Here is a 26119-nt window from a genome sequence, read left to right as displayed (position 1 = left end):
TTCTCGGCGGCCTTTTCAAGCCCATCTCCGTCGCCACTGTAACGAGACACGTGTTACGCATCATTAATCAGCAGGTGATGGCCATTACCGCTTCCTCTCTCCACAGTGACAGACACATGACCACGTCCCCACTCCACACAGAACAACCTGTACATTTTACAGTTTAAAACTGTTGTTTTTACGGTATATTTTATGGTGCAGTACTGTTGTTTATATTATTAATTGATAAACTTAATATATTAACCTTCTGAAACTGTAAAAATCTCCTTTTCACTTTATAATGTATTGTTAATCAATGTAGTAGCCTAATTACAGAAGGGGACATGATGACATGAAGTTTATCATTAGGGGTCCTATCAGGAGCAATCACCCATTAACATGTAGAGACAGTGCTCAGAGTCACTCACACAAACACTTAACAGCATCAGGGTAACACGTTAAATTAAAATTATGCAAAATTATTTGACTAAACTACATCAAATATAACACAGAACACCCCAAAGAACATAAATGATATTAAAAATAAGAAACATAACTATTCCCATAAAATATAATTAAATGTAATGGGTCACACAGGGAATTCTGGGAACGCCCGATTACTGTTTTTTTTTTTTTTTACTGTAATTTTACCAATAATTTACTGTAAAAAGTACATGTACTCTCTTGTTAAACATAATATAAATTTTAAACATTAATTATACGGGAAAAACATACTTTTTACATCTAAAAACACTTTTTTTTTTTTACAACATTTAACCGTAAAACTACATGTATTGTCTTTTTAAATATATTACAAATGTTTAACGTATATTTCACATTAACTACTCATTAACTAATTTACGTTTTTTTACTGCAGAATTTTTACAGTATTTTACCATATAAAAAATTTACAGTATAGTACAGAATATTTTCATATTTTATTTAATATTACCAAAATTATCCACAAATAGTCTCTTCAAAGGAGAGCAGGTACATCATGCAGCAGGATGCTGGTGGGCAGTCAGAATTGAGAAAGGTTTCATTCACTCTGAAGAGGCATTAGGAGTCTGTAACTGTGAGCCTAACAGCACATTTTGAAATGCAGGTTATTTTATAGAACTACATAACAGCATTCTAAAAGTGGGCCTGTTTTCCACCAGACCTTTTCTGTAAATGAGATTTTAAAATGCACTGAAATCATATTTTATCTACTTTGCATAAACTGATTTGCTATAAGGCATTAGTAACTGCATAGGAACAATTAAGTTCCTCAATGGCAAAGCAAACAATGCAAATACTTGTATGTTTTCATATGTGACAGTTGTATGTTATACACTGTCATTTTAAAATTAAAACATCAGATAAGACATTGACAGTGTCTAGAGTTTCAAATTTTAAAAAGTACAAAAATAGAATAGAAATAACATCAGGTTAACATCGGAGACAATATTACTGAAAACAATTGGCAGAATGCAACAAAAAGCAAGGGAAATCTCTTCCGATGAAGTCAGCTATTATGCATGATACAGGCTTTAAAACAACGGAGTTATCAGTTGCCAGGCAACACCTATAATTAAATCCTTGCCTACAATTTTGAGGTATTGAATTTAGCTTTTTTCTTTTCTTTTTTTTTTTTTTATCATTAAAAGCTTATTTTACCATGCTTTACTTATAGGGTTTAGTGCATGTTGGCAAGCACATTAAATAAAATATTTAAAAATCCATCAAGACATTTGAATTAATGACACTAAAACCTGTATATGGAAAAAATGTCACCCTCTTTAATATCACCAAATGTTTATTCTTTCATTTCAGTCATATGAAATGAGAGCATGCTTAATTAACTTTTTAGTATTTGCTGTATGATGGATGTTTTTTTTGTTTTATTACTGTAAAACAGCTGAATGATGAAAAACTCATTACTTGGTTTTATACAATGATACAATGATACACTTCCATTACCAGAGTATGTGGTCATTGCAGCACACTAATAATACTGTGAATAAGCTGTACTATCTCATCATATCTACATGAGAGGGAATTAAATTGTTTAAAGTATGTCATTGATATAACCCACAACTTACCTTTTATAAAGAGGTTAAAGGGATAGTTTACCCAAAAATGAAAATTCTTTCATAATTTACTCAGCCTCATGCCATCCCAGATGTATATGACTTACCTTCTTCTGCAGAACACACACACACACACAAATATTTTTAGAAGAATATCTCAGCTCTGTAGGTTCTCACAGTGCAAGTGAATGGGTACCAACATTTTGAAGGTCCAAAAAGCACATTAAGGCAGCATAAAAGTAATGCATATCTTCAGAAGCAATATGATCAATGAAAACAGATCAGTATTTAAGTCCTTTTTCACTATCAAGCTCCACTTTCACATTCTTCTTTCATCTTTGGGGATTCGCATTCTTTGTGTATATTGCCACCTATTGGGCAGGTAGAATTTATTGAAAAAACGACTTAAATATTGATCTGTTTCTTACCCACACCTATCATATCACTTCTGAAGACATGTATTTAAACACTGGAGTCCTTTGGATTACTTTTATGCTGCCTTTAAATGCTTTTTGGAGCTTCAAAAGGTTGGTACCCATTCACTTGCACTGTGAGAACCTACAGAGATGAGATATTCTAAGAATTTTCATTTGTGTTAAGCAGAAGAAAGTGACACATTTGTGATGGCATGAGGGTGAGTAAATGATGAGAGAATTTTCATTTCTGGGTGAACCATCCCTTTAAAATACTTCCATTGTGAGTGTACTGCGTCAGTTTCAATGTTAATGCAGAAGTTATTTGAGATAGATTGTGGTTCCAAATACAATTTTTTTTTTATTTATTTTTTTTTTAAATGTGTGCAGTTGAGTGCTGTTTCAAGATGTCATGTAGAGCAGCACATTTTAGTCAAATTCAACACAGTATGGGCATCTTTACATAAATTATATGGGATTAATTTTATTCACCATTGCAACAAAACAAATAATGTTATACAATCCATGCCTAGTGTATTGTTGTTTCTTGCATCTCCTGTGAAAGATCAATGTCCTATTATGTCAGTTCAGTTGTTTATCAGTATATGGAGATGAATTTATGTTTATTAATGTGCTCAAACAGATAAAAGCAAGAGAACATGTAAAATATCCTACTGTTTCTCCATCCACATTTTTCTTGAACGCAGAAGTTTTCTACGATCCATAATAGAAGCCTGTTTTCATTTTCCGGTCTCCAGTGTTTTCACTCGCTTCAGCGTACACCGATCAGCCACAACATTACAGTTTTTCTCAATCGCTTTTCTCGAATGAGAATTATTTTTTTCAAAACAATAAGTACAAATCTCTGAATAATTAGTTTCTTGTTCAAACTAGATTTGAATTTCTTATTCATTTAAGCAAATTGCACGTGTTTTGGCACATGTGTGCAAAAGAGTAAGTACAATTGTCTACAATTTGCACAATAACTAAATGCACATGGCTTGCTGATCAAAACCGATGAGTTCATTCTCAGTGAAATTGACATACTCTTCACAACTTCTAAACATTCTTTCATCATGTGAGCCATCACATGCAAAATGATGCATTCAGTTATCAAAATCTGTCAGAAATACAGGTATATTCCATAAATGTCTATGACATGGAATGATTGTGATGTCTGCTAAATCTCTGGCCAGACCAACAAGAGCGACAGGATGACCTACCAAGAAGATGGGAACTTGTAGTGTTACTTACTGTGAGGAGGTACAATTTAATGTTTTTTTACAGAACTACCGCAGGTTTTTTCATTGTTGTTTTTTTTTTTTTTTTTTGCATGGATGTCATTTTGTGGCAATTTTCTGTTCACTATATGACTTTACATGTAAATGTGTAAAAATGTACATGCAAATGTGAATTTTCTGTTTACATGTAACACATTGTTACAAAAATAAATGTACTGTATACATACAAATGTGCATATCCTTCCTCTGTGTACTACAGTATTGTACAATATTGACTTGTCCCAGTAAACTTTTACCTTCTGTTGAAATCAGTATCTAAAAAGCTCAGTGTGATACACAATAGCATTCAGCTAGACAAAACTGACATTCTTGGATAGTACAGTAAGCAGTCAGTGTCACCAAAAATGTAGAACAAAAATGAAATTTGTATATAACAAACATTTCCAGGGTTGACTGCCATGGTGAAAAAAAACTTCTAAACATTTTGACCAGTATGTCTCACAATATGACATTTTGGTGGCATTGGCCAATTTACTGACACAATAACTAGGTTTTGAAGCATGAACTAAATGTTTTGGGTGAGTTACTACATTTTGCAGACATGCAATAGAGTTGTGATGTCCCATAAAACAGTTGTGAAAATTGCACTTACAGTTTAGAGAATGTTAAGACTGTTTCAAAAAATAAGCCAAAGCGATTGAGGGAAAACTGTAAAACCACCTGCCTAATATTGTGTAGGTCCCCCTCTTGCCGCCAAAACAGCGCCAACTCGCATCTCAGAATATCATTCTGAGATACTATTCTTCTCACCACAATTGTACAGCAGTTACAGAAATACTCAAACCAGCCTGTCTGGCACCAACAATCATCCATGCGATTATCTAATCAGCCAATCATGTGGCAGCAGTGCAGTGCATAAAATCATGCAGATACGGGTCAGGAGCTTCAGTTAATGTTCACATCAACCATCAGAATGGGGAAAAAATGTGATCTGAATGATTTGGACCGTGACATGATTGTTGGTGCCAGATGGTCTGGTTTGGGTATTTCTGTAACTGCTGATCTCCTGGGATTTTCACACACAACAGTCTCTAGAATTTACTCCGAATGGTGCCAAAAACAAAAAACATCCAGTGAGCAGCAGTTCTGTGAACGGAAATGCCTTGTTGATGAAAGAGGTCAACAGAGAATGGACAGACTGGTTTGAACTGACTAAGTCTACGGTAACACAGATAACCACTCTGTAAAATTGTGGTGAGAAAAATAGCATCTCGTTTAATGCTATTCTGAGATGCCAGAATAATGCTATTCTGAGATGCGGGTAGACGCTCTTTTGGCGGCACGAGGGGGACCTACACAATATTAGGCAGGTGGTTTTAATGTTGTGGCTGATCGGTGTATGTTTTTAGTGGATAATGTTATGTTTAGTGTATTATATAAAAATAAAAAAAATTTACAAATCAAAAAACACATGGCTCCATGGTGCCAATACTTTACAGATTTGTGATGAGACTTTTGACAGTTTCTCACCCATTAAAGTTTAAGCTGGCCCAAGGTTAGTAATGTTGATATCATTAACTACTTCGAATTGAGCCTGAACTCATTTTTACTCCAACTAACACTTAAAATGTTTGTTATTCTCCATCTGGTTCTCTCGTTTCTGTCATTTTTACATTGCTTCTAATGGAGACTGGAACCAAAAAACAGTCCAGCGGGACCCAGTGGCTGGTCAGGAAAACTGTGGATACCCAAAAATAATCAATAAAAATCTCAAAATAATTTCAGATAAAAATTTACTTTTTTCTTGGCTTTTTATTATTTTGTCCAATTATGTACACTGTACTATATTTCATGGGTCCATATTAGGGAAGGTACTAACTTTATTGTTTCTACTGATGCGTCTCTCAGGGCGCACTCTAGGCTGCTTGGTTTGGATCAGCTCTTCTGGTGTGTTACCCAGTGGGGGCAGTAGTCTTTTCTTACTGTTTCTGGTTTCAGGCAGCCAATGAGGTGGCAGCTCAAATGGCCCAAAACCAAACTGTGTGGCATCCTCAGGGTCTGTGGGTGTAGCAGGGGCAACCTGCGAAGAGGAGTAGGCACAAGTCTGAATAGGGGAATGTTTTGGTAACGCTAAGCCCTCTTCTTTTTCCCCATCCACAAACTGCTGTTGACGCAACTCTCCTGCCACCCTTCCTGTCCTTCCAGTTCCACCCTGTCCTTCATCTTTGGCCTGGAAGTTGGCAGAGGCCACTGAGGAAATTTCATTCTCATCTTCTTCATCCTCATTTGGTCTGAAGATCTGCTGTTGGCCGATATTGAACATCTCCAGAAGCTGACTTCCAGAGCGAGCCACCGTCTCAACCCCCAGTGCGGCAACTTCAGCCAGCCCTCCAGTGCTGACCATGTTCCTTCGGCTATAGCGACGGTGCAGGCGTGCTAACATATCGAGAAGGCAATGCCGCACAGAGCGGTTTACTGTGAGTAGAAACAGTGGATTGGTGAGAAGAGAGACCTTTGGTAGCCACACGGCAGTCAGTTGTAACCAAGATGAGGCTTTTGCCGCCCCTGCCACTGCGCGATATACCACCAGAACAGCGTAGGGGGTGCTACAGATTGCAAAGACTAGAACGATGGACAACAGGGTGGCATGGAGTTCAGCCTCACGTTGAGACACATATGGGATAGAAGTGCTGTTCTGAGGGGTGCGCAAGGCCGCAATGATTACTTTCTTCTTTTGGCTTGAGCTTAGTGCACGCCGAATTAACGCCATGGCAAGAAACACCACTGCTAGTGGTAAAATAAGCGTGGTGATGTTGTAAGTGACCATGTAAACCATATATTCTATTGATTGGCCATCAGAACAAGAAGAGGTGGCATAGATATCAGTCACATTGCTAACAGCGAATACAGGGACACTGGCCACCACTGCATGCACCCAGATGTAGATGACCAGGTCTCTGGATTTGGCATCTGATATCTTTCTCTCCAGTGGATACAACACAGAGTAGTACCTGCAAATGAATGAGAGGGAAGGCATTGCTGTTAGCATGTATACTGCATCTGATTAAATTTAGGCCATTTTCAGACCTGTGGGTAAAATAGTTACAATGTTGCATTTGCAATTGTGTTCGTACTCGGGGCCTATTTACACTTGACCACTTTTTTACTGATCAGATTGCTATCTGACTGAAAAAGCTAATTCCATTTACACTTAGCCACATCAATGTGTCTCTGCCAAATGGATATAAATCTGATCTTCAATTCCTGCATTATACGCAAATAAAACAGAGTTCACTTCCATGATTATGCTAATTCCAGGCAGTGTATTTAAAAGATGTGCTTTATTATTTGATTCCAAGTGAATTTGCCCAGTGCGTGTATGTCTGTGTATTGCCGTGCTGCGTTTTTCCCCTCGGGGCTTCTTGTAGGTAAGACATGTCATGGGCGTCAGCTGCGCTCACGTCAGTGTTTAGTTTCAGTTTCATCAGCAATCTGCATCAAATAAATGAGGAAAAATGTTCTGTCTCTCCTACAACATGCATTCGTCTCTTTCTTTGTTATTTACTGCGTGATGCAAGCCATATGCAAATATTCGGTGACAGCTGTTATGTTTAGCATTTTTCCTATGCTGACGTAGTGCGGGGCGGGGTAAAGTTTATGTGACTTGAACAGTCAGATGCATTTAGACTTGACCAGTTTCATCTGGAATGCATCTCAAACCACCTCCTAAAGTGACTTGAGTGGTAGGATTTCAGTCCATCTCGAATGTGTTCCAGAGGGCATTTACACTTGCTCTTTTAATGATCAGATAGCTATCCGATCAGTAAAAACGCATGAAGTGGCCAAGTGTAAAAAGGCCCTCAGAAACTACCTCATCCAGATTGTTTTGGTGTGGATCTGTGTGCGATTGCCATATTCATATATGCCTAAACAAGTCAAAATAAGTAAGAAACCGCACCAGGTTCTGATACAAATGCTCCAAACGACCCAGGTGTGAAAATGCCTTTAATCAATACCAGAGTGGGGTTGTTGGAAAGCAAACCTATAGTCATGTTATGTCATCACATTTGTTCTAAAGCATCAGACAATACCTGTACTTTATATATAACCCCAAACATACACCAAGATCTCCTGCAGAGCACACTCTAAGGGCAAAGGGTCAAATCAAAGATGTTATTGATGTTAGTCCTGTGTACACAAGTGCACATTTACTTGATTCAGGTTTAGTTTTGTTTGCCCTGTGGTCACAATTATATAACTCTTACATCTCCTTAGATGACTTTATTTATAGCACTTTTAAATAATTGTTTTCTGTGTGAAAAGACCTAAATAGATATATATATATTGAACCAAAAAAGAAAATTCAGAAAAGGCACAGAAAGAGACCAGCTAAACCAACTTAAACCAAACAAACATCAGCAAACCACCTTTGGCTATTTTAAGCTGTTTTTTTGTTTTGTTTTTTCCAGCAGGGATGGATTTGAGTATGTTAATGTTCTATTACATAATATGTGTCTGTATGGTTTGTGTGCGTTTAATTTTTTTCTTCAGGTAAAACATTATGGCTTTTAAGAAAAGCTTCTGTGCTAAGCAAAATAAATTATTCAATGAACTGATAAAGGATTTGGGCAGTGTGCGTTGCTATGGAAGCACTAGCCTGCAAAACAGCTGGTGCCCATGGGTTGAATAGAACTGAGCTTCTGAGCACACTGAAAGGATTTTCCACATTTTCTTAAGTGATTATTTAACATATTATCCTAACAAAATATTCTAATTATTGTTTGGTTCAGACTGATAATAGTGACCTTAAAGACAATTATTACTCTTCTGTAGGTAGTAAAAGATGTATAGAATTATGCTGTGTTTCATTCAACTTGGAAAGTTGGAATTACTAACTTTCTATTTTGAAATGTGCAATAGAACGGCACTTTAAGTTGGACATCCAACTTGAAAACTCATACAGAAATCCTCAACTCCGATTTGGCCGAGATGCAGGTGTGTGACGTCATGCAAACATTTTCCCAGGGCACCCAGGGAGATTAACACAGCTAATGATAAACATTCACTTTTATCCAAATAAAATGCATTAAGGAGTCCCGTCCAAGTTTCTACCTTTGATGATCATAAAATTGTTTAGCAAATGCTAGCTCTTTTTATAATCGTACACCTGTAAACAAATGTTTACAGTGCATAAATGTATTCAACCTCCACAATTTGGCTGCTAGAAGACATCTCTGTACACCTACTAAGCTAATAGGAGCATTACAGTTTTGCTTCCTTACATCATCTTCCGAGCATGAGGCAATGGAATGCATTTATGGTTGGAGATCTGAGATATCAAGACTGAACATACCACATCCGACTTTGAATAGAACGTAGCAATAAAGGGATAGTTCACCCAAAAATTAAAACTATCTCATCATTTACTCACCCTCATGCCATCTAAGATATGTATGACTTTCTTTCTTTTACTGAATACAAACAAAGATTTTTAGAAGAATATTTCAGCACTGTAGGTCCATACAATGCAAGTGAATGGTGACCAGACCTTTCCAGCTCCAAAAATGAGATAATGTCAGCATAAACATAATCCATATGACTCCAGTGGTTTAATCAATCGCATGTGCAGAGCGCTAGATGGCACTATAGGAAGTGTAATCAAGCTTGAAATCATGATCGTCAAGGAAACTGCTGTCAAGATGTATAGTGAAAAAGGTTATATTTTAAGTTATATTTTGGTCTATTCTCACCAAAAACCAACTGGATCACTTCAGAAGACAGTGATTAAACCATTGGAGTCTGATGGATTATGTTTATGTTGACATTATCTCCTTTCGCCTTGTTTTACCAACACAAAGAGGCACTAAATCACTTTCCCTGACTTTTGGCTTCACTTTACCTCGTTAGTGGAACGACCTTCCTAACTCCATCTGTGAAGCAGACTCGCTCTCTGTCTACAAAAACGGCTAAAGACACATATTTTCCATGAGCACTTGACCATACACTCATAAAAATAAATAAAAAAATATTATAAAATTATTTATATTATTCTTGTTGCACTCTAATCTGTCTTGGATAGTATTTTTCTGATGTAATTAAAACTTTGTAATGCATCACTTTTCGTACTACTGTCTCCTTAAGATGAATCGCTTATGTGTTATTATTCTTCTTTTGTAAGTCGCTTTGGATAAAAGCATCTACCAAATGAATAAATGGAATGTAAATGTAAAATGTGAATGTTAAAACACTGGAGTCTGATGGATAATATTTATGCTGACTTTATCTCCTTTTTGGAGCTCCAAAGGCCTAATCACCATTCACTTGCATTGTATGTACCTACAGAGCTGAGATATTCTTCTAAAAATCTTTGTTTGTGTTCTGCAGAAGAAAGAAAGTCATACACATCTGGGATGGCATGAGAGTGAGTAAATTGTGAGAGAATTTTCATTTTTGGGTGAACTAACACTTTAAAGGTGATGTGTGTAATTTCTGAGCCTCTAGTGGCAAATAGAATTGCAAAAATAAAGACTGCTTTGAGTTGAACAAATTTCAAACACCCCCGCAATTTTCCATTAGTCAGACAAATAGATAGACAAATAATCCTGCCCGAAAATATGCCATTGGTTGAGCCAGTGTCGCTGTGTCAGGCTGGGTGGGAATCTCAAACAAACAGAGTAATGTTTTGACCGTACCACGGGGAAATACAAATGACTGACTTACTGTATAGTTGTCTAAGCATATTAAACTGAAAATGGAAGAAATTACACACATCACCTTTAATTAGAAAGACAAAGTGTATGTGTGCCCACTCACCTGTCCAGGGCGATGACAGCAAAGCTAAGCACAGTGACAGAGCAGAAAAGCCTGTGTAAGAACTTGATGGCCTTGCACAGCAGGAGTGTGTGGACCCATAGGCAGCACAGAGGGCTGGCACTCAGAGCTATGTCAAAGGGCACGCACACCAGCCCAGCACATATGCCAGAACAGGCCAGGTTCTTGATGAAAAGATTTGTGACAGACTTGAAGACATTGGTGTAACAGGTGCACCATAGAACTGCAGCATTGCCTGGGGGCAAGGAGAGGAAGAGGAGAGAAGGTTGAAGGTTCCCAAGCACAGGTCAGGCATCTAAAGAGACACAACTGAATGTGTTTAAAAAGTGGGACAGCCATGAATAGCCTCCATCTCATTGTTTAAAACTGTTCCCATGGCAATGGGGTACCTGAAAGTTGCAAGCTAATATACGTAAAGGGGGAAAGCATGGAAAAAGCCATGTTTCCTTTGTGACTCCTGTTCGCAATAGCAGTACAAAGACATTGTCAATCTCATGTTATTCTGAACTACACACAAGCTTCCACACCAAATGTTATGCAGATTTGAGGAATTAGTAAAATAATAGAAACACTAAGAACAGGCACAAAGAAGCAAAGTGTGCTGGGTATTTGGGTAGCTGACATGAAATCTACAGTATTTATTTTATTTTATTTTTTTTATTACAAGCTACACTCGATCTAAAACTATTTTAAATAGAATGTTAATAATCCTTTTCTAATTATTATGCATGTGGTTTTTATCAGCTACATGTAATATTTGTACTTTCATTTGTAATATTTGAAACACTAATTTGTCACAACATAAGACCATTAAAAGGAATCTTACAAGTTTAAAACAATTTAAACTCAATTGACCGCATTTGTGGCATAATGTTGATTACCACAAAAAATAATTTAAACTCACCCCACATAATAAAATAAATATAAAAAAAATAAAAAAGAATTTACAGTAACTTGTAGGCACTTACAATGGAAGTCAATGGGGCCAGTCCATAAACGTTAAAATACATGCTGTTTCAACTGTATAGCGATATAACTTAAAGGTGCTGTAAGTGATTTTTTTTTCATCAAAAGGTATGCACATTGTTTTCCTCCTCACTGAAAGATATCAATGAAATAAGTGTCATGAGATATCTCACCAGCCTCTGTGACAGCTGTAGACTCCGTAAACAGCAAACAAAAATGTGTCCGTGGGCCCAGTGGTGTAGTAGTGTCTGAAGAGGTGGGCATACTGTGCATACCCACTTTATTTAAAATTAAATAAAATAAAACATGCACCCGGTCTCTAAGATTAATATGTAAAATGTGTAAGTATTTACACAAGTATTTTTCATAAAAAAAATAATATTGGCTGTTGTAATTACTGTACCACATGAACATGTATATCAGGGTAAGTTTCTTGCTGGCATGGTGTACAGTGCACTACTAAGAACCATGGTATGGTAACGATGTTAAATATGTATTTAAATTAATGTGTCATTAATGTTCCTTTCATTAGGCTACAATGAAAATTGTTAATACTTTATAATTACTCTAATTAATAAACTAATACATACATAAAATGCAATAAACTGTTAAGCATTGTATAGCTCATATGAGTGTAGTATTTTTATATAATTAAGGGACACAGTTGTCCAGCATCTGCGAAGAGCATCAAAAACTAGCACTTGTGCAAAAACATGCAGTATTTTCGCAAAGTTTAATTGCATATGTTACATTTAAATGTATATATTTACATTTAGCAGGTAAATAAATTTACAGTGCAAATTATGTTAACTCCAGGGATGCTTGTGCATCAGCATTAGACGCTGGAAATGTCCCGCCCCTTACTGAAATGGAAAATATGATTGGTTAACAATATCCAATCGCGTCTGAAATGAACTTTCTGATTGGTGGATCAGCTTAGTCGGACTGTCTGTCTTGCCAATGCCATCAGTTGCGCTCCCGCCTCCTGCTGCTCCGTGTGCATTTAGAGAGAAGCTCTGTGCACTTTAAAAATAAAATAAAAACACAATTCACTCAACAGTGCTGTGGCATCACATCAGTAGATTGGAAATTCTGGGTAAAATGCCTACTTGTTGTTCTGACGGCCATACGTATCATCATTTATTTTAGGTGGGCATATGCAAAATCCTAAAAAAGATAGGTGGGCATATGGCGTATGCCTGCGTATGCCCTAGAGACTACACTACTGTGGGGGCCGCAGTGTTGAAGCTTTCTGCCTGTCAATCATTTTGCACGTTTTCATAGTGTTGTAGTTGCAGCGAAATATTGTGTCTTAATGTCATTTTTATGCCATGTTTTCATAACAGTTGTCAGCTGAGGGCACTATTTTGCTACTATTGTGTTTGACAAATGTGAGATGACGGTGTTCTGCTCAGTGTCGGTCGCAACTGTGTCTTTGATGGCGAGTTTTGGAAAGAGGGGGCGTGGCTTATTCAACAGTTCAGCTTGGAAATTCCAGAACAGCAAAAAGCGCTTACAGCACCTTTAAGCATTATAAACGTTAACATGATTTTTGTGTGAAAAAAAAAATTACTGGTGTTTTTACCAGATTGCAAGGTTTACCAGCGTTCTGATGTCATGACACTAAAATCATATTAACACATATAATGTACAGTTTACGTTCTTTTGAAACAGTATGTTCTTTAATGTTTATGGACTAGCTCTGTTTAAACTTCCATGCTCTTTGCTCTTTTTATAAACAAGGGACGAGTCTAAATTATTTTTGTACTAATCCTGTCACAGGACCTTAATCATACACTTTAAAAACTAAAATCTTGATGTTGATAAACAAAAGCTCATGGACATGTAATGTATCAACAAGGCCTACACAATTAGCTAAATTTCTAATATATTGAGGTGTTTACTGTGTGGGTTTAGGCTCAGAAACAAATTTAGGAACCAAATTTCCAGGTCTTGAAGACTTCATAACTAATGGTTCAGTTGTTATCAAGCTATTTGTCAGAACGATTTGTCTCAGAGTAAGTGCAAAAAGAAACCTCGTTTCTGACAGACAAATCCATTTTGCTGGTATGTGGGACACTTCTCGGGTATTTCACAGTTACACCGCATTCACAAACACATGGCAAGAGGTTGCATGTTCCATAAATGCTGTCCAAGTGTATGTCAGTTCAGTGCGCCATTGCTGGGAGCTCCCACCGTTATCAGTGATAACCATATTCATGGTAAACTGACATTCCTATTACTATTTGCTCTGTCTAAATCATGTGGGAGAGCATGTATAACAGTTTTACTTGCGGGAAAATGAAAATGAAACATGACATTCCAAGTGGAAAACTATGTAAGATTCATTTGCTTTGAAGAAATGTTGCACGGACATCATGGAATTCACACGGTTCAAATCAAAATGGAGCCTTCTCCTTAGTTGTTTATGTTAACAGAGCACTTAGGTGACAGGTGCTCTCTAGCCAGGCCGCTATTATGCCTGACACACTTTCAGAATATGAGTCTTTTCCACAAAGGCTGTGGCTTTCAACTTTTCCCATTACTGTGCACATGTAATGGCAAAGCACAGAGGCATCCATCTGTGGCTGCCTCTGTGTTATTACCCTGGTGACATTCGAGTGCCCACTGACAGTGTTGGACGATTGTTAATTTGCTCCCAGAGATTTCCAGTACATCCGTGGCTAACAGTGGTATTTAGACTTCACTGGGGTTCCATTAGTGGAATTTTATTCTAATGTTTTGCTGGTTGGATTAGTTAAAGCGCACCGCTCATAATTTCAATAAAGTGTCTGCCATTGCTGTGAGGTGTAGTTGATGCATGGGTTTGTTTTAGATTGCAATAACTGCAAAAATATTAATAGTCTTTTATTTTAATTTGTTTTGTTATGTTGATCATGCGAGTTAGTGAGATAATATGCACATATGTCTTTGACATTTTGCCTATATCTGGTTTGCTTTCATGCTCACTTGAGCTTTTTGACATGGATGTACATGTTTTAGTGGTATTTTCCCTACTACAAAGACCAGCTTAACCAGCATGCAATTCCCATGCTGGTCTAGATTGGTTTATGCTGGTTAATGCTGGTTAGTGCTGGTTCGGTACTGGTCTAGCTGGTGGACCAGCATAGCCATACTTTTCACCAGAAAAACATAACAGGTGAAGCTGTTTGACCAGCATGGTCTTTCTGATGAAGCTGGTTAAGATAGTTTAAAAGCCTGGTGCAGACATCAGCACACCAGCATCCCTTGCTGGCAGACCAGCACCTAAAACACAACATAAGATGGTGACCATCAATACTGGTCTTTTCAGCAGGGTTGTGCTGAGATGAAATTATTAGGGATGTTTGTGCATGACATCATGTTCAGAGGTTGCACAAGAAAAAAATCTATATCTGTCACTTTGACAGACTGAGTTGTACAAATTCCATCATTATCTATTTTTATCCGTCATACTTGTTTTAATTTAATAAGTACTAGGGCTACTGTACATTCAGCGGCATAGCCAGGGACGTAACACCCATTGACATTGAGGGGGGACATCACATGACGGCCCCCCCCCACCCCCCCCACCCCCCACCACCATATTCATAAAAGTGGTCTACTGATATGGGGTTTTTCCATGGTTGATACTAAATTATTACATTAGGTCTACCCCAATGCTGAATATGTGGTTACATCCTTGGGCGAAGCCACATTGGATAGGCCTATTTGATGTATGAGTCCTCATGCTTGAGCCAGGTGAAACCAATGAGTTCTAGGGTAAAATGTCTACCTGTCAATAAACCATTGCGCTAAAACAAGTTTTTTTTTACTTTTAAAAAAAAAAAGCACATTAGGGTTGTAGCAATAGCCTCAGATTACTGATGAAGGTACACAGAAAAGGACTTGATCAAAATAACTGCTTTTACTAATTCTTTTACAAGTCTTGCAGTTACAAATTCTGTGTTTTACATTTTAAATTTTGATCATGTTTTATCAAAACACGGTTTAAATAAATTAATACATATAATTTTAATCAAATGAAAATATGAACTTCGTGAATATAATTTGTTTTTCTATACAGTAGTAATATTTTTATGTCACAATGTCTTTTATTTTATGCATCCAGTGAAAAAGAGCTTTTATATCGATGGACCTTGGAGTTCTTCCTGTGTGTTTTGACAGCAGTTTTTAATAAGCTCCACATAGAACTGTTTAGGTTGTATTCCTAAAAGGTTTGCCTACAAATTGACGTCACGATTGAACAGCTCTCCAAATGAAATGCTGAAATACTTGCAAGCTGAAATATTACTGGAGAAGGTATTCAAAAAGTGCTCACAGCTGCTTAAACACTTAACATGATAGTATGATAGGAGAGCACAACGGCACCTTTTCATGAAGCGCGCAGTGCATTCAGACTGTATATTATTTATTTAAAGACATCCTTCTGCTGTTCAATGATATCACTAGCCATATCAAGCTTTGAATTAGGGCTGTCAATTGGGTAGAGAAACTAAATTCGAATTTTTACCTTAAAAATTTTCTAAATTCGAATTTTAATGTCAGCTGATTTTTTAAATTGACATTATTTCCTTAGTCCACAAGAGGGTGCATTGAATACATATAACCATACAGCACTGTTATATTATTGTAAAGAACATTCCTGACTGTTAAAAAAAACATTCCATTTTAAAATAGTGCATGAAAAAAATATTCTCAAATTTTGAGTCAAAAGTCAAACGAGGGGGGGAACGCTTCAATAGGCAATTCTGTGTTAACATGGTGTTACACTTGCACTGGTGCCACAGTATATACTACCACAGACTCAAACTTTATAATAACAGTGATCAGGGTTGGGGAGTAACGGAATACATGTAACAGGATTACGTATTTAAAATACAAAATATAAGTAACTGTATTCCACTACCGTTACAATTTAAATCATTGGTAATTAGAATACAGTTACATTCAAAAAGTATTTTGATTACTGAAGAGATTACTTTGCATTTTATTTTCATTTGTTTCATTTAATATTTAGTCCTTTCAAATGGAAAACATTTGTACATATAAATGATGCGATCCAAAGTGCATTTGAACAGCGGTGAAACACTTTCTTATGATGTGTTCCATTCATACGAGCAGACAGAGAAGTATGTTTGAAGTAAGTTTGGAGCAGAAGAAATAGAAGTAAACCTTGTGTTAATTGTCAGCTTTACGCTAAGCTAAAATGCTATTTGTACATGTTACCAGGCACGATCATTTTTTTATCAAGAAAATTCACGTTGGATCATAATTACTTTTTTCTAGTAAGACCTTTGATATTAGGGCAAAAATCGTCTTCTTGATAATAATTTTTGTATTGTTTTCCTGTAAAAATATCTAAAAATCCTTAAAACAAGATCAATTTGATTTATCTTGTTTTAGAAACAACACTGCATAAGATATTTAGATTTTTCAAAGAATGTATTTTTAACATGTGTATTTTGTCTTACTGTACTGGCAGAGTTTTTTTTAGTCAAAACAAGTGAAAAAAATCTACCAGTGCTGAAGAAGTATTTAGAATACATTACTGACCCTGAGTAATCTAACGGAATACGTTACAAATTACATTTTACAGCATGTATTCTGTAATCTCAAGTAATTGGGAGAGTATATTTCAAAAATAACTCTCCCAACCCTGACAGCGATGTTTTTCATTAATTTCAGCTGTATGTAGGGTAGAATTATTCCCAGATAGCAGTGATATTCAGCTAAACTAGGTGGTAAAGCGGCTCATGATACCTGGTCAGTGGCTGTTCAAAAAGACAGAACACAACAGAAAGCAACAGAACGCGAGGATCTCGAGAAACACATTTCCAATTTGAACTCCTTTACAGACAAAACCATTGCTTAATCTGAGAAATGCTGATAAGAGAGCAAGACGCAATGGCCAAAGACCTCCACATACTGTAAGGGGCTGTTCACACCGAATGCTTTTGCAACCATCCAGTTTACCATTTGTTTTTCTATGTAAACGCGCTAGACGAACGTCTTTGTTTTTCGCTTTGTTCTTGTTTATTCAGCATCTGGTGCAGGAGCACTGTTATTTAGTTGCTGTGTCAAGTTAAAAAGAACTTTAAAGTCTCTAGACATCTGGTTTCTGTTAAACTGTATTTTGTTGCGCTTCATCTAGCCTTTATTAGCACAAGAATGTGATCAGTCTGAAGTCATCGCCAGTGCTTGGCACACATCCAAAATTCAAAATTTCAAAAATGTCACATCCCATTAAATTTAGCTAAAAGCACAATACTGGAGGATTGTACAACAATTAGCAACAAGATGATATCGTATCGCTTAAAAATTTTGGTACCACGACATTTCGTTAGTACCAGTATACCGCGCAACTTTAAAACGCATACATACATGCACAAGTTCAATGAACTTTTTCCAGTGTTTCTGATATCAACATAGAGTGTCACAGATCAGAAGCACACACATCTCTGAAGCTCAGTTACATGTTTGTTATCTTTATTTTATTTTTATTTTTTTTATTGCAACATGATTGCACAGGAAATTGACAAGTAGCTTCCGAAAGTTCATGTACCCTGAAATCAACCCCATACTGCTTTACTGAATTATTCAACTCATTACCTTTCCCTCTGGCATTACTGATAGCATGTTGCATGAGCAACCTCTGAGACAAGGGTTCTAGTCCTGTAGGAACCAGGAAGTAGTCGCGATCATATAAACAACGATGCATTTTTGCTCTAAAATTTCATTTTTACTCCAGTAATGGCTATATTTAGGGTTGAATTAGGGTTAGGGGTTGGGGTAGGGTTAATAAAATATGCATTCCTGTTGACTGTATTACATCATTTACAACAAAAAATACAACTCGTTTTTGGGGCCACCCTGTGGACATTTCATCAGGAAACTGAAGCTGACACACCCACACATTCAACAACACTTCCTGCTTCGGCCACTGAGGGGCAGTGATTTGGATTTTGGTAAGCACAGACCGATTTTAGCTGATGAATTTTCAACCTCCTGTTACCGAATTCACATGGGTCAGTCAGCTTGCTAACTGAATTCCAAAAATAAAAACCCAATGCCACACTTTCTAAAACCACTGCCAGAGTGTCTAAAACTTTCACAACTTTTCTGAAACTTCTGACCGAGCTTTAATTCAGTGCAAAAACAGATTATCAGATTTATACCACTACACATTCTGCAGGCTACTTAGTCATGCATTGGCTCATTCGGCTGATTCTTAGGAAACTTCCCTGCCACTGACGTAGTTCAGAGAAAACAAGCAACACAAAAGGATATTATAATATAGTTAATACTAAAATCTCTATGTGTTTAATGCTGTTTAAACTCTTAAACTACCCAATCTTCTGTTAATCTGGCATTCACTTCCATTGGTACAGGGGATGCCATGAATGCACATATTTAAGACAAGATTGTCATCAGTACTGTTTCAGTTAGAGTACCTATATGTGAGGCATCATTTTTGTCAGAGTGAGTGGCTGCCATGCAGTATAGAGACTCCTTAGCAACATGGCATGTGACATCATACTGATCAACAAACATTACGCATCTCTGTAACATGAATGAAGTGACAGCAACATCTCAGTTCTATGAACCTGACGACATGCACAGTCATCTTAACATATTTTCTTGGAAACACCGCTAATCATTTGATTAGTGCTATTTTCTAATATTATTTATTTTTTGTTTTCAGTGGTCAAGCTGTTTTTACAAAGTGTCCACAGCATATACTCTCACTGAGCACTTTATTAGGAACACTATGGTCCTAATAAAGTGCCAGACGTGGTCTTCTGCTGTTGTAGCTCATCCGCCTCAAGGTTCGACGTGTTGTACATTCTGAGATGCTATTCTGCTCACTACAATTGTACAGAGTGGTTATCTGAGTTACCATAGCTTTTCTGTCAGCTCGAACCAGTCTGGCCATTCTCCGTTTACTTCTCTCATCAACAAGGCGTTTCTGTCCGCAGAACTGACACTCACTGGGTGTTATTTTGTTTTTGGCACCATTCTGAGTAAACTCTAGAGACTGTTGTGCATGAAAATCCCAGGAGATCAGCAGTTACACCAACAATCATGCCATAGTCGAAGTCACTGTGATCACATTTTTTTCACCATTCTGATGGTTGATGTGAACATTAACATATGATTTTGTGCATTGCACTACTGCCACACAGTTGGCTGATTAGATAATCACGTGTATAAGAAGGTGTCCAGGTGTTCCTAATAAAGTGCTCAGTAAATGTAAATTGCCATCAAAACTATTTAAATTCCAGCATTAACTGTCCTGTTGAAACCTGTGTATTTAGGGCCATAGCTAATAGGTTGAAAGGTGGTAACGATTCTAAGGGTCCACCGGTCCAGGGTGGCCCATAATAAATTTTAAATGGTATGTTTTCATATGAAAGGCGCCAAGACCAATATAAGTCAGGGGGCCCAGAATTCCTTGCTACAGCCCTGGTTGTGTCATACTGCACAAAATCTACATAGATTGTGAAGGGAAATTATTTGCTGCTTACAACACCTGCATCAGTAAATGCTCTATTAAAATTTCTGATCTATCACATGATCTGAGCGTACACTGTAACATCTGGTAAAATTGGATTATCAGTGCAAATATGATTATGTTTTATTCAATTTTTCCACACCCCAGCATAAGCTATTTGTGAGCAAAAAGTAAACTATTAACATTACTACCAAATTAAAGGATATTAGTTCGCATGCACAATGCAATCGATTATCCATTTATAATAGGCCAATATATGACTATGCAGTTTGACACGATTAAACTAGTTGATAGTTTTAAAAAATATATATCTATTTAGAGATAAAACCAATACAGTTCACAAACATTTTCATTCTTGTCCTTGTCTACTTACCCAAAAGGGAACCGATTAGGATGAAAACTTGAATGGTGGTGGTGAAATATCTGTATGCTCTCTCATGTGCGTGAAGAATCTCGTCCAGTCGTGTCACCTCTTTATTCTGAGCATCGCCCCACAGACCCATTCGAGACGACGCATTTAGGAAACCCAGGTTTGAGGCGTTCAAATTTGTGGTTCCGTTTTGAGACAGAGAAAACCAGCTCTCCCCGTTTTCCGCCTCCATCATCATTCATTTCGAAGACACCACTATAATTCTTCGGCTCAGTACACGTAATTGGTGAATGGAGCGCGAGTGTTATGATGTTGGGTCCATCGTGATTAACGCGCGAGTCCCTTGAGTTTTCTCCAGTTACTCAAAATGACTGAAAGCGTGCAACGTTTGCATTGGAGACCGTAGAAAAACGTTGGTCGAAGATCTTTCCAGCGCATAATATGTCAAAAGGTGGCATGTTTCAGCTTTTGTAAAAAAGAATAATAATAATATTAATAATAATACTAAATGTATCACAATGTTATCTTGTCACTAAACATATGGCTTTCCGTCGTGTAGTACACAAAAAGCATATTTTCGTTTTCACGGCACATTTCACATTGACATTAACGTAATTGAGCGACATTCATGCGCCAGTCGCGCGCCACGTTATTCAACTTCTGTTCAGTACTGTGGAACAAACCGTGTATATAAACGAACATGATCTAAAATAATACTGCTTAAGGCAACATTTCGCGAGCACTGGGTTCCAAAAAAAATATGTAAATAATTACGCCTAGACAGTGAATGATAAGCCATACAGAATATCACAGAGAAATGACTAACATACCCGTATGAGACCGCTCAAATTGTTTGTCCAAAGAACAAAAAAAACGAGATTTTGGTAAATGTGTATAACGCCAATTATCGTGTCAGTGTGTGAGGCGACCTCTGGATCCTGGCTAGCTCTTTAGTGGCAATAGCGCTTTCCATTTCTTCAAATGAAAGGAGGGCGCTTAAAATAAAACGTCACACGTCGTCTTCGAGAGGACCGTGAGAACTTGGACTGAGCCTGTATTTGGCGAGCTACTGCTGTAAACAAGCGCTTTGGGTTGAACGACTTTACGCAAATAAGGCACGTTTGTTCAGATATTAAAAGAATCCACGTAACAAAAACGTGCATTCATTTAGTCTATGTTCTGCTTTTGTTTTCTTGTTTCTTACCAAGAAGGCTGGTGTTCCTTGTGGTTAGAGGAAAAATGTAGGCAACCCATGAGGAATCTCTAAAGCCTGTATGAAATGTACAGCTAAATATATTGTGAGCACACCAAACGAATGCATGATTGTTCATTCATTCATTTATTCATTCATTCATAGTTTCTACTGCTTCAAGTGTGCTGTTTAAAGCTTAAACCTCGTTCATTCATCTGAATTAATATTGAACAAAATGTTACCCAGACATGTATAGACTGAAAACAGTTAAGCAAAAATGTGACGTCAAGTCACAGGACAGTACAGTACAGTAGGGTGCAACAGGCCTAAAGGCACACCTTAAGGAAAATGTGCCTTTTTTCTAGTCACTAAGGGTATCAAGATTGAGAAATTTCTTTTTATTGAATTTTGAAGGAGCAACATAATTTCACTCTAAAAAATGCTGGGTTAAAAATAACCCAAATTGGGTTGTTTTTAGCCCAGCCGCTGTTTAAATATGGGACAGAACACACATTGGGCTAAACTAACCCAGCAAGTAGGATTGTTCATTTTAACCCAGCAAATTAGTTATTTATTCAACCCAAATTCTGGTTCATTTTTACAGGAATGCTGGGTTAATTTGATCTCATAAGTGGGATATTATTTTCAGATTGTTTTCTCCTTCAAAAATATTGTAAAATAACACCATAAACAAATGTATAAATATGGCAATAAGTATATTTAAACTATTTTACAAACGTTTTAATAAACAGCATGTAGAATAATAAAGTAACATTTATAAATAATGCTAAATACACCAGGCATTAAAAACATTAAACACCCATTGTATTGTTAAAAGGATAGTTCACCCAAAAATGAAAAATCTCTCATTTACTCACCCTCATCCCAGATGTGTATGCCTTTCTTCTGCTTCTAAAATTATTTGTTTTTGTTCAGAATATCTCAGCTCTGTTTAGTCCATTCTATGCAAGTGAATAGTGGCCAGAACTTTGAAGCTCCAAAAAGTACATAAGGGCAGCATGAAAGTAATCCATATGACTCCAGTGCTTAATCCACATCTTCTATGATAAATCTGGGTGAGAAACAGATAAATATTTAAAGCTTTCTTACTCTAAAAACTAAATAGGTGCCACGTATGACTTTTAAATGTGAAAATTAAGATTTATAGTAAATAATATTGATGTGTGTCTCATTTTTTCGCACTTTCACAGTCATTTAACCATTGGAACCATATGGATTACTTTTATGCTGCATGTATGTGCTGTTTGGAGCTTCAAAGTTTTGGTCACCATTCAGTTGCATTGTATGGACCTACAGAGCTGAGACATTCTTCTAAAAATTTTAATTTGTGTTCTGCAGAAGAAAGTAAGTTGTGTCGCTGTCCTTTTCTGCATATTGCTGCCCCCCTCGGCATATCGCGGCACAGTTTTGTGGCCCTTCTGCATAACACGGCGGCCCATTCGGCCCCGTTTCGCAGCCGGCCCATCGGGAAAAGTCCCACTTCTCCCAATGGCCAGTCCGCCCTGATACAGGGTATGAACTTAATGAATCATGTAGGTGATATATTTTGGATTCAAAACGGCAAATGTCGCTGAAAGGAGACGTTTGCATTACTAAAAAAAAATAAAAAATCAGAAAAAGTAAATTAACATATTCAGCATCCAGTGGGCATTACAGGCTAGCAAAGCCAAAGCTCACGAAGCTAGCATGACATCTAATAACAGTTGATGTCATATGAGCTATCCAGTTCTGATTATGGAATGGTATCTTTGCATTTTCTGGTGTACAGTAATTATATTATTGATAAAAACACTGACACAAGCCTTATTCACAGAATACATCTTACTGGGTTAACATATAGCATGTCCACGGTAACAGCAGAATTCTTTTACGCAAAACCTGGGTCTCTGTCGTAAATCACTTACCTAAGAGAAGTGTTTAAGGGATTATATGCAACACCCTCAAGTTATTCCCTTAGGAAAGGGGAAATCACACTTTAAGTGTCATACATAAGGTGCTTTATGCAATCAGGCACAGACCTTTGCTGTTTAAGTGAAATGTCTGGCTACGCAAGTCTAAATAAAACTACCCAACAGAGAGAAAATAACCCAATAAAATGACCCAACAGGCCCAACCCAGCATTTGGGTTGAAAAAATAACTCAGCATTTCTTTAGTGTTGTGTGACAAGAAATAATAACAGGTTGTTTTGATAAAGGAGCCTTTTATCCCACATTTGGGGTAAAAGGGTTGTGAGGAAAAATTTGCCAACTTAGGCAAAAAAGTGAAAGGCTACCAACATTTTTAAGCTCCAAAATGCACATAAAGGCAGCATAAAAGTAATCCATTAGACTCCAGTGGTTAAATCTATATCTTGTTGTGGGTGAGAAACAGATCAATATTTAAAGGAATAGTTCACCCAAAAATGAAAATTTGCTGATAATTTACTCACCCTCAGGCCATCCAAGATGTATCTGAGTTTCTTTCTTCATCAAAACAGAATTTAAGATTTTTAGGATTTCATTTCAGGCCTCCTCCTTTAAACAATGCAAGTGAATGTACTCCATTTTTTGACAGTCCAAAATGCATATTTAGGGTGCATCAAAATAATCCACATGACAAATCATTTGTAACGACTTCATTTGTCAGGTCGACAAATAAAGTTCTTCTGAACCCAAACGATTGATTATTTTTAGAAACAAAACAATACTTATATACTTTTAACTACAAATGTTCGCTTCTGTACATCTCTGTGATGCGCGCTCATGAGAGGGATGACGTAAGCTCGTTGGTGAGGTCACGTGTGGAGGAAGAGGCAGGAAGCGTGTCATTGTTTACAAGAGAAACTTGCACAGACCAAGCGCCGTTCACTGAGGTGGATCCTCAAGATTCTAATAAAACAACCCATCATACAGTTTGATACAGCTGTAAATAATAGGAAGACACACAAATACACACACACTTACACACAAAAAAAAGATTATTCACACAATATAAAATAAAACAAAAAAATCATTTCCAGATAATAATAATAATAATTAAAAAAAAAAAACATTACTGCAGTAAATAACCATCCTTTATTTCGGAGCAATGCCATTGCGTTATCTACTTTTGCTTTTTCTTTAGCAGAAATATATATAAATATATATTAAATATATATATAAATATATGACAAAGTTTTCACACATACCTGAGTTCACTGGAAAAACAGCATGGGCACAGCCGATGAATTCAGATATCGACCCTCTGTGTCTTTCGATGGCCTGAAATCCTCAGGGGTAAAATGTTCACTGCACACCCTCCAATATTTGAGAGAATGTAGGGGTGTACTGATATCCAGGTTCAGCGCGATAAGCCAGAGCTTCAATCGCTCATGATCATGTATAGGCAATCGATGAAAAGTTAATATTTTTCCTGGCCTGCATTTTCTTTGGGGTTTCTGAAGATTGAAGCATCCAGGATACACACACCAAACGACCATTTTGAACAATACACTTATACAAAACAAATCTACAGCAAAGACAATTAAACTTTTGTACAGCGCTCCTTCTCTTGTAAACAATGATGCGCTTCCTGCCTCCTCCTTCATGTGACACGTGACTTTACCAACGAACTTACGTCATCCCTCTTATGAGCGCGCATCACAGAGATGTACAGAAGCGAACATTTGTAGTTAAAAAGTATATAAATATTGTTTTGTTACTAAAAATAATCAATCATTTGGGTTCAGAAGAACTTTATTTGTCAACATGAGTCATGTGGATTATTTTGTACATTCACTTGCATTGTTTAAAGGAGGAGGCCTGAAATAAAATCCTAAAAATCTTAAATTCTGTTTTGATGAAGAAAGAAACTCAGATACATCTTGGATGGCCTGAGGGTGAGTAAATTATCAGCAAATTTTCATTTTTGGGTGAACTATTCCTTTAAGTCTGATTTTACCATTAATTCTCCTCCCTGCCCAGTTGTGGTGATATGCACAAAGAATGCAAATCGCCAAAAACCAAAGAAGAGTGTGAAAATAAAAGTGGAAATTTAGAGTAAAAAGGATTTAAATATGTATCTGTTTCACAACCACACCTATCATATCGATTCTGAAGACATGGATTTAACCACTGGAGTCTAATGGATTACGTTTATGTTGCCTTTATGTGCATTTTGTTTTTGCATCATATCCTGCAACATCTGGACAGACCAGGGACATATGCAAGCATCCTTTTTGTGGACTTCAGTTCGGCTTTCAACACCATCATCCCAGCTATACTCCAGAATACATTACACCAACTCTGTGTTCCCATGTCTATTTGTCAGTGGATTACCAGCTTTCTGATGGACAGGCAGCAGCTTGTGAGACAGGGGAAATTAACTTCCAGCACCTGTACAATCAGCACTGGTGCCCCCCAGGGATGTGTGCTCTCCCCACTACTCTTCTCCCTCTACACCAATGACTGCATCGCCAAGGACCCCTCTGTCAAGCTCCTGAAGTTTGCAGACGACACCACTGTCATCGGCCTTATCTGAGATGGCGATGAGTCTGCATAC

The 26119-nt window shown here is 37.1% G+C and overlaps 1 protein-coding gene across 2 annotated transcripts; it reads right to left on the bottom strand.

The window, feature by feature from the left end:
- On the bottom strand, positions 1-21468 carry LOC127410366 (G-protein coupled receptor 176-like). Of its 2 annotated transcripts, XM_051645584.1 has the most exons (6): positions 21218-21468; positions 20391-20852; positions 10519-10771; positions 5585-6716; positions 932-1060; positions 1-36 (listed from the first exon to the last, which is right to left on the bottom strand). In XM_051645584.1, the coding sequence occupies exons 2-5, from the start codon at positions 20623-20625 to the stop codon at positions 1019-1021; spliced, it is 1662 nt and encodes a 553-aa protein (XP_051501544.1). In that variant the 5' UTR covers positions 20626-20852; positions 21218-21468; the 3' UTR covers positions 1-36; positions 932-1018. The 2 variants fall into 2 exon arrangements, with proteins under 2 accessions (XP_051501544.1, XP_051501545.1); XM_051645585.1 differs by lacking the exons at positions 1-36; positions 932-1060 and having other exon boundaries at positions 2734-6716; positions 20391-21468.
- Positions 21469-26119: the final 4651 nt, after the last annotated feature.

Source organism: Myxocyprinus asiaticus, chromosome 19 (assembly GCF_019703515.2).
Source record: "Myxocyprinus asiaticus isolate MX2 ecotype Aquarium Trade chromosome 19, UBuf_Myxa_2, whole genome shotgun sequence".
In the NCBI taxonomy this organism is placed as follows: Eukaryota; Metazoa; Chordata; class Actinopteri; order Cypriniformes; family Catostomidae; genus Myxocyprinus; species Myxocyprinus asiaticus.
The sequence above is the reverse complement of the archived record's forward strand: the minus strand, read 5'-3'. Positions and strand labels throughout refer to the sequence as shown.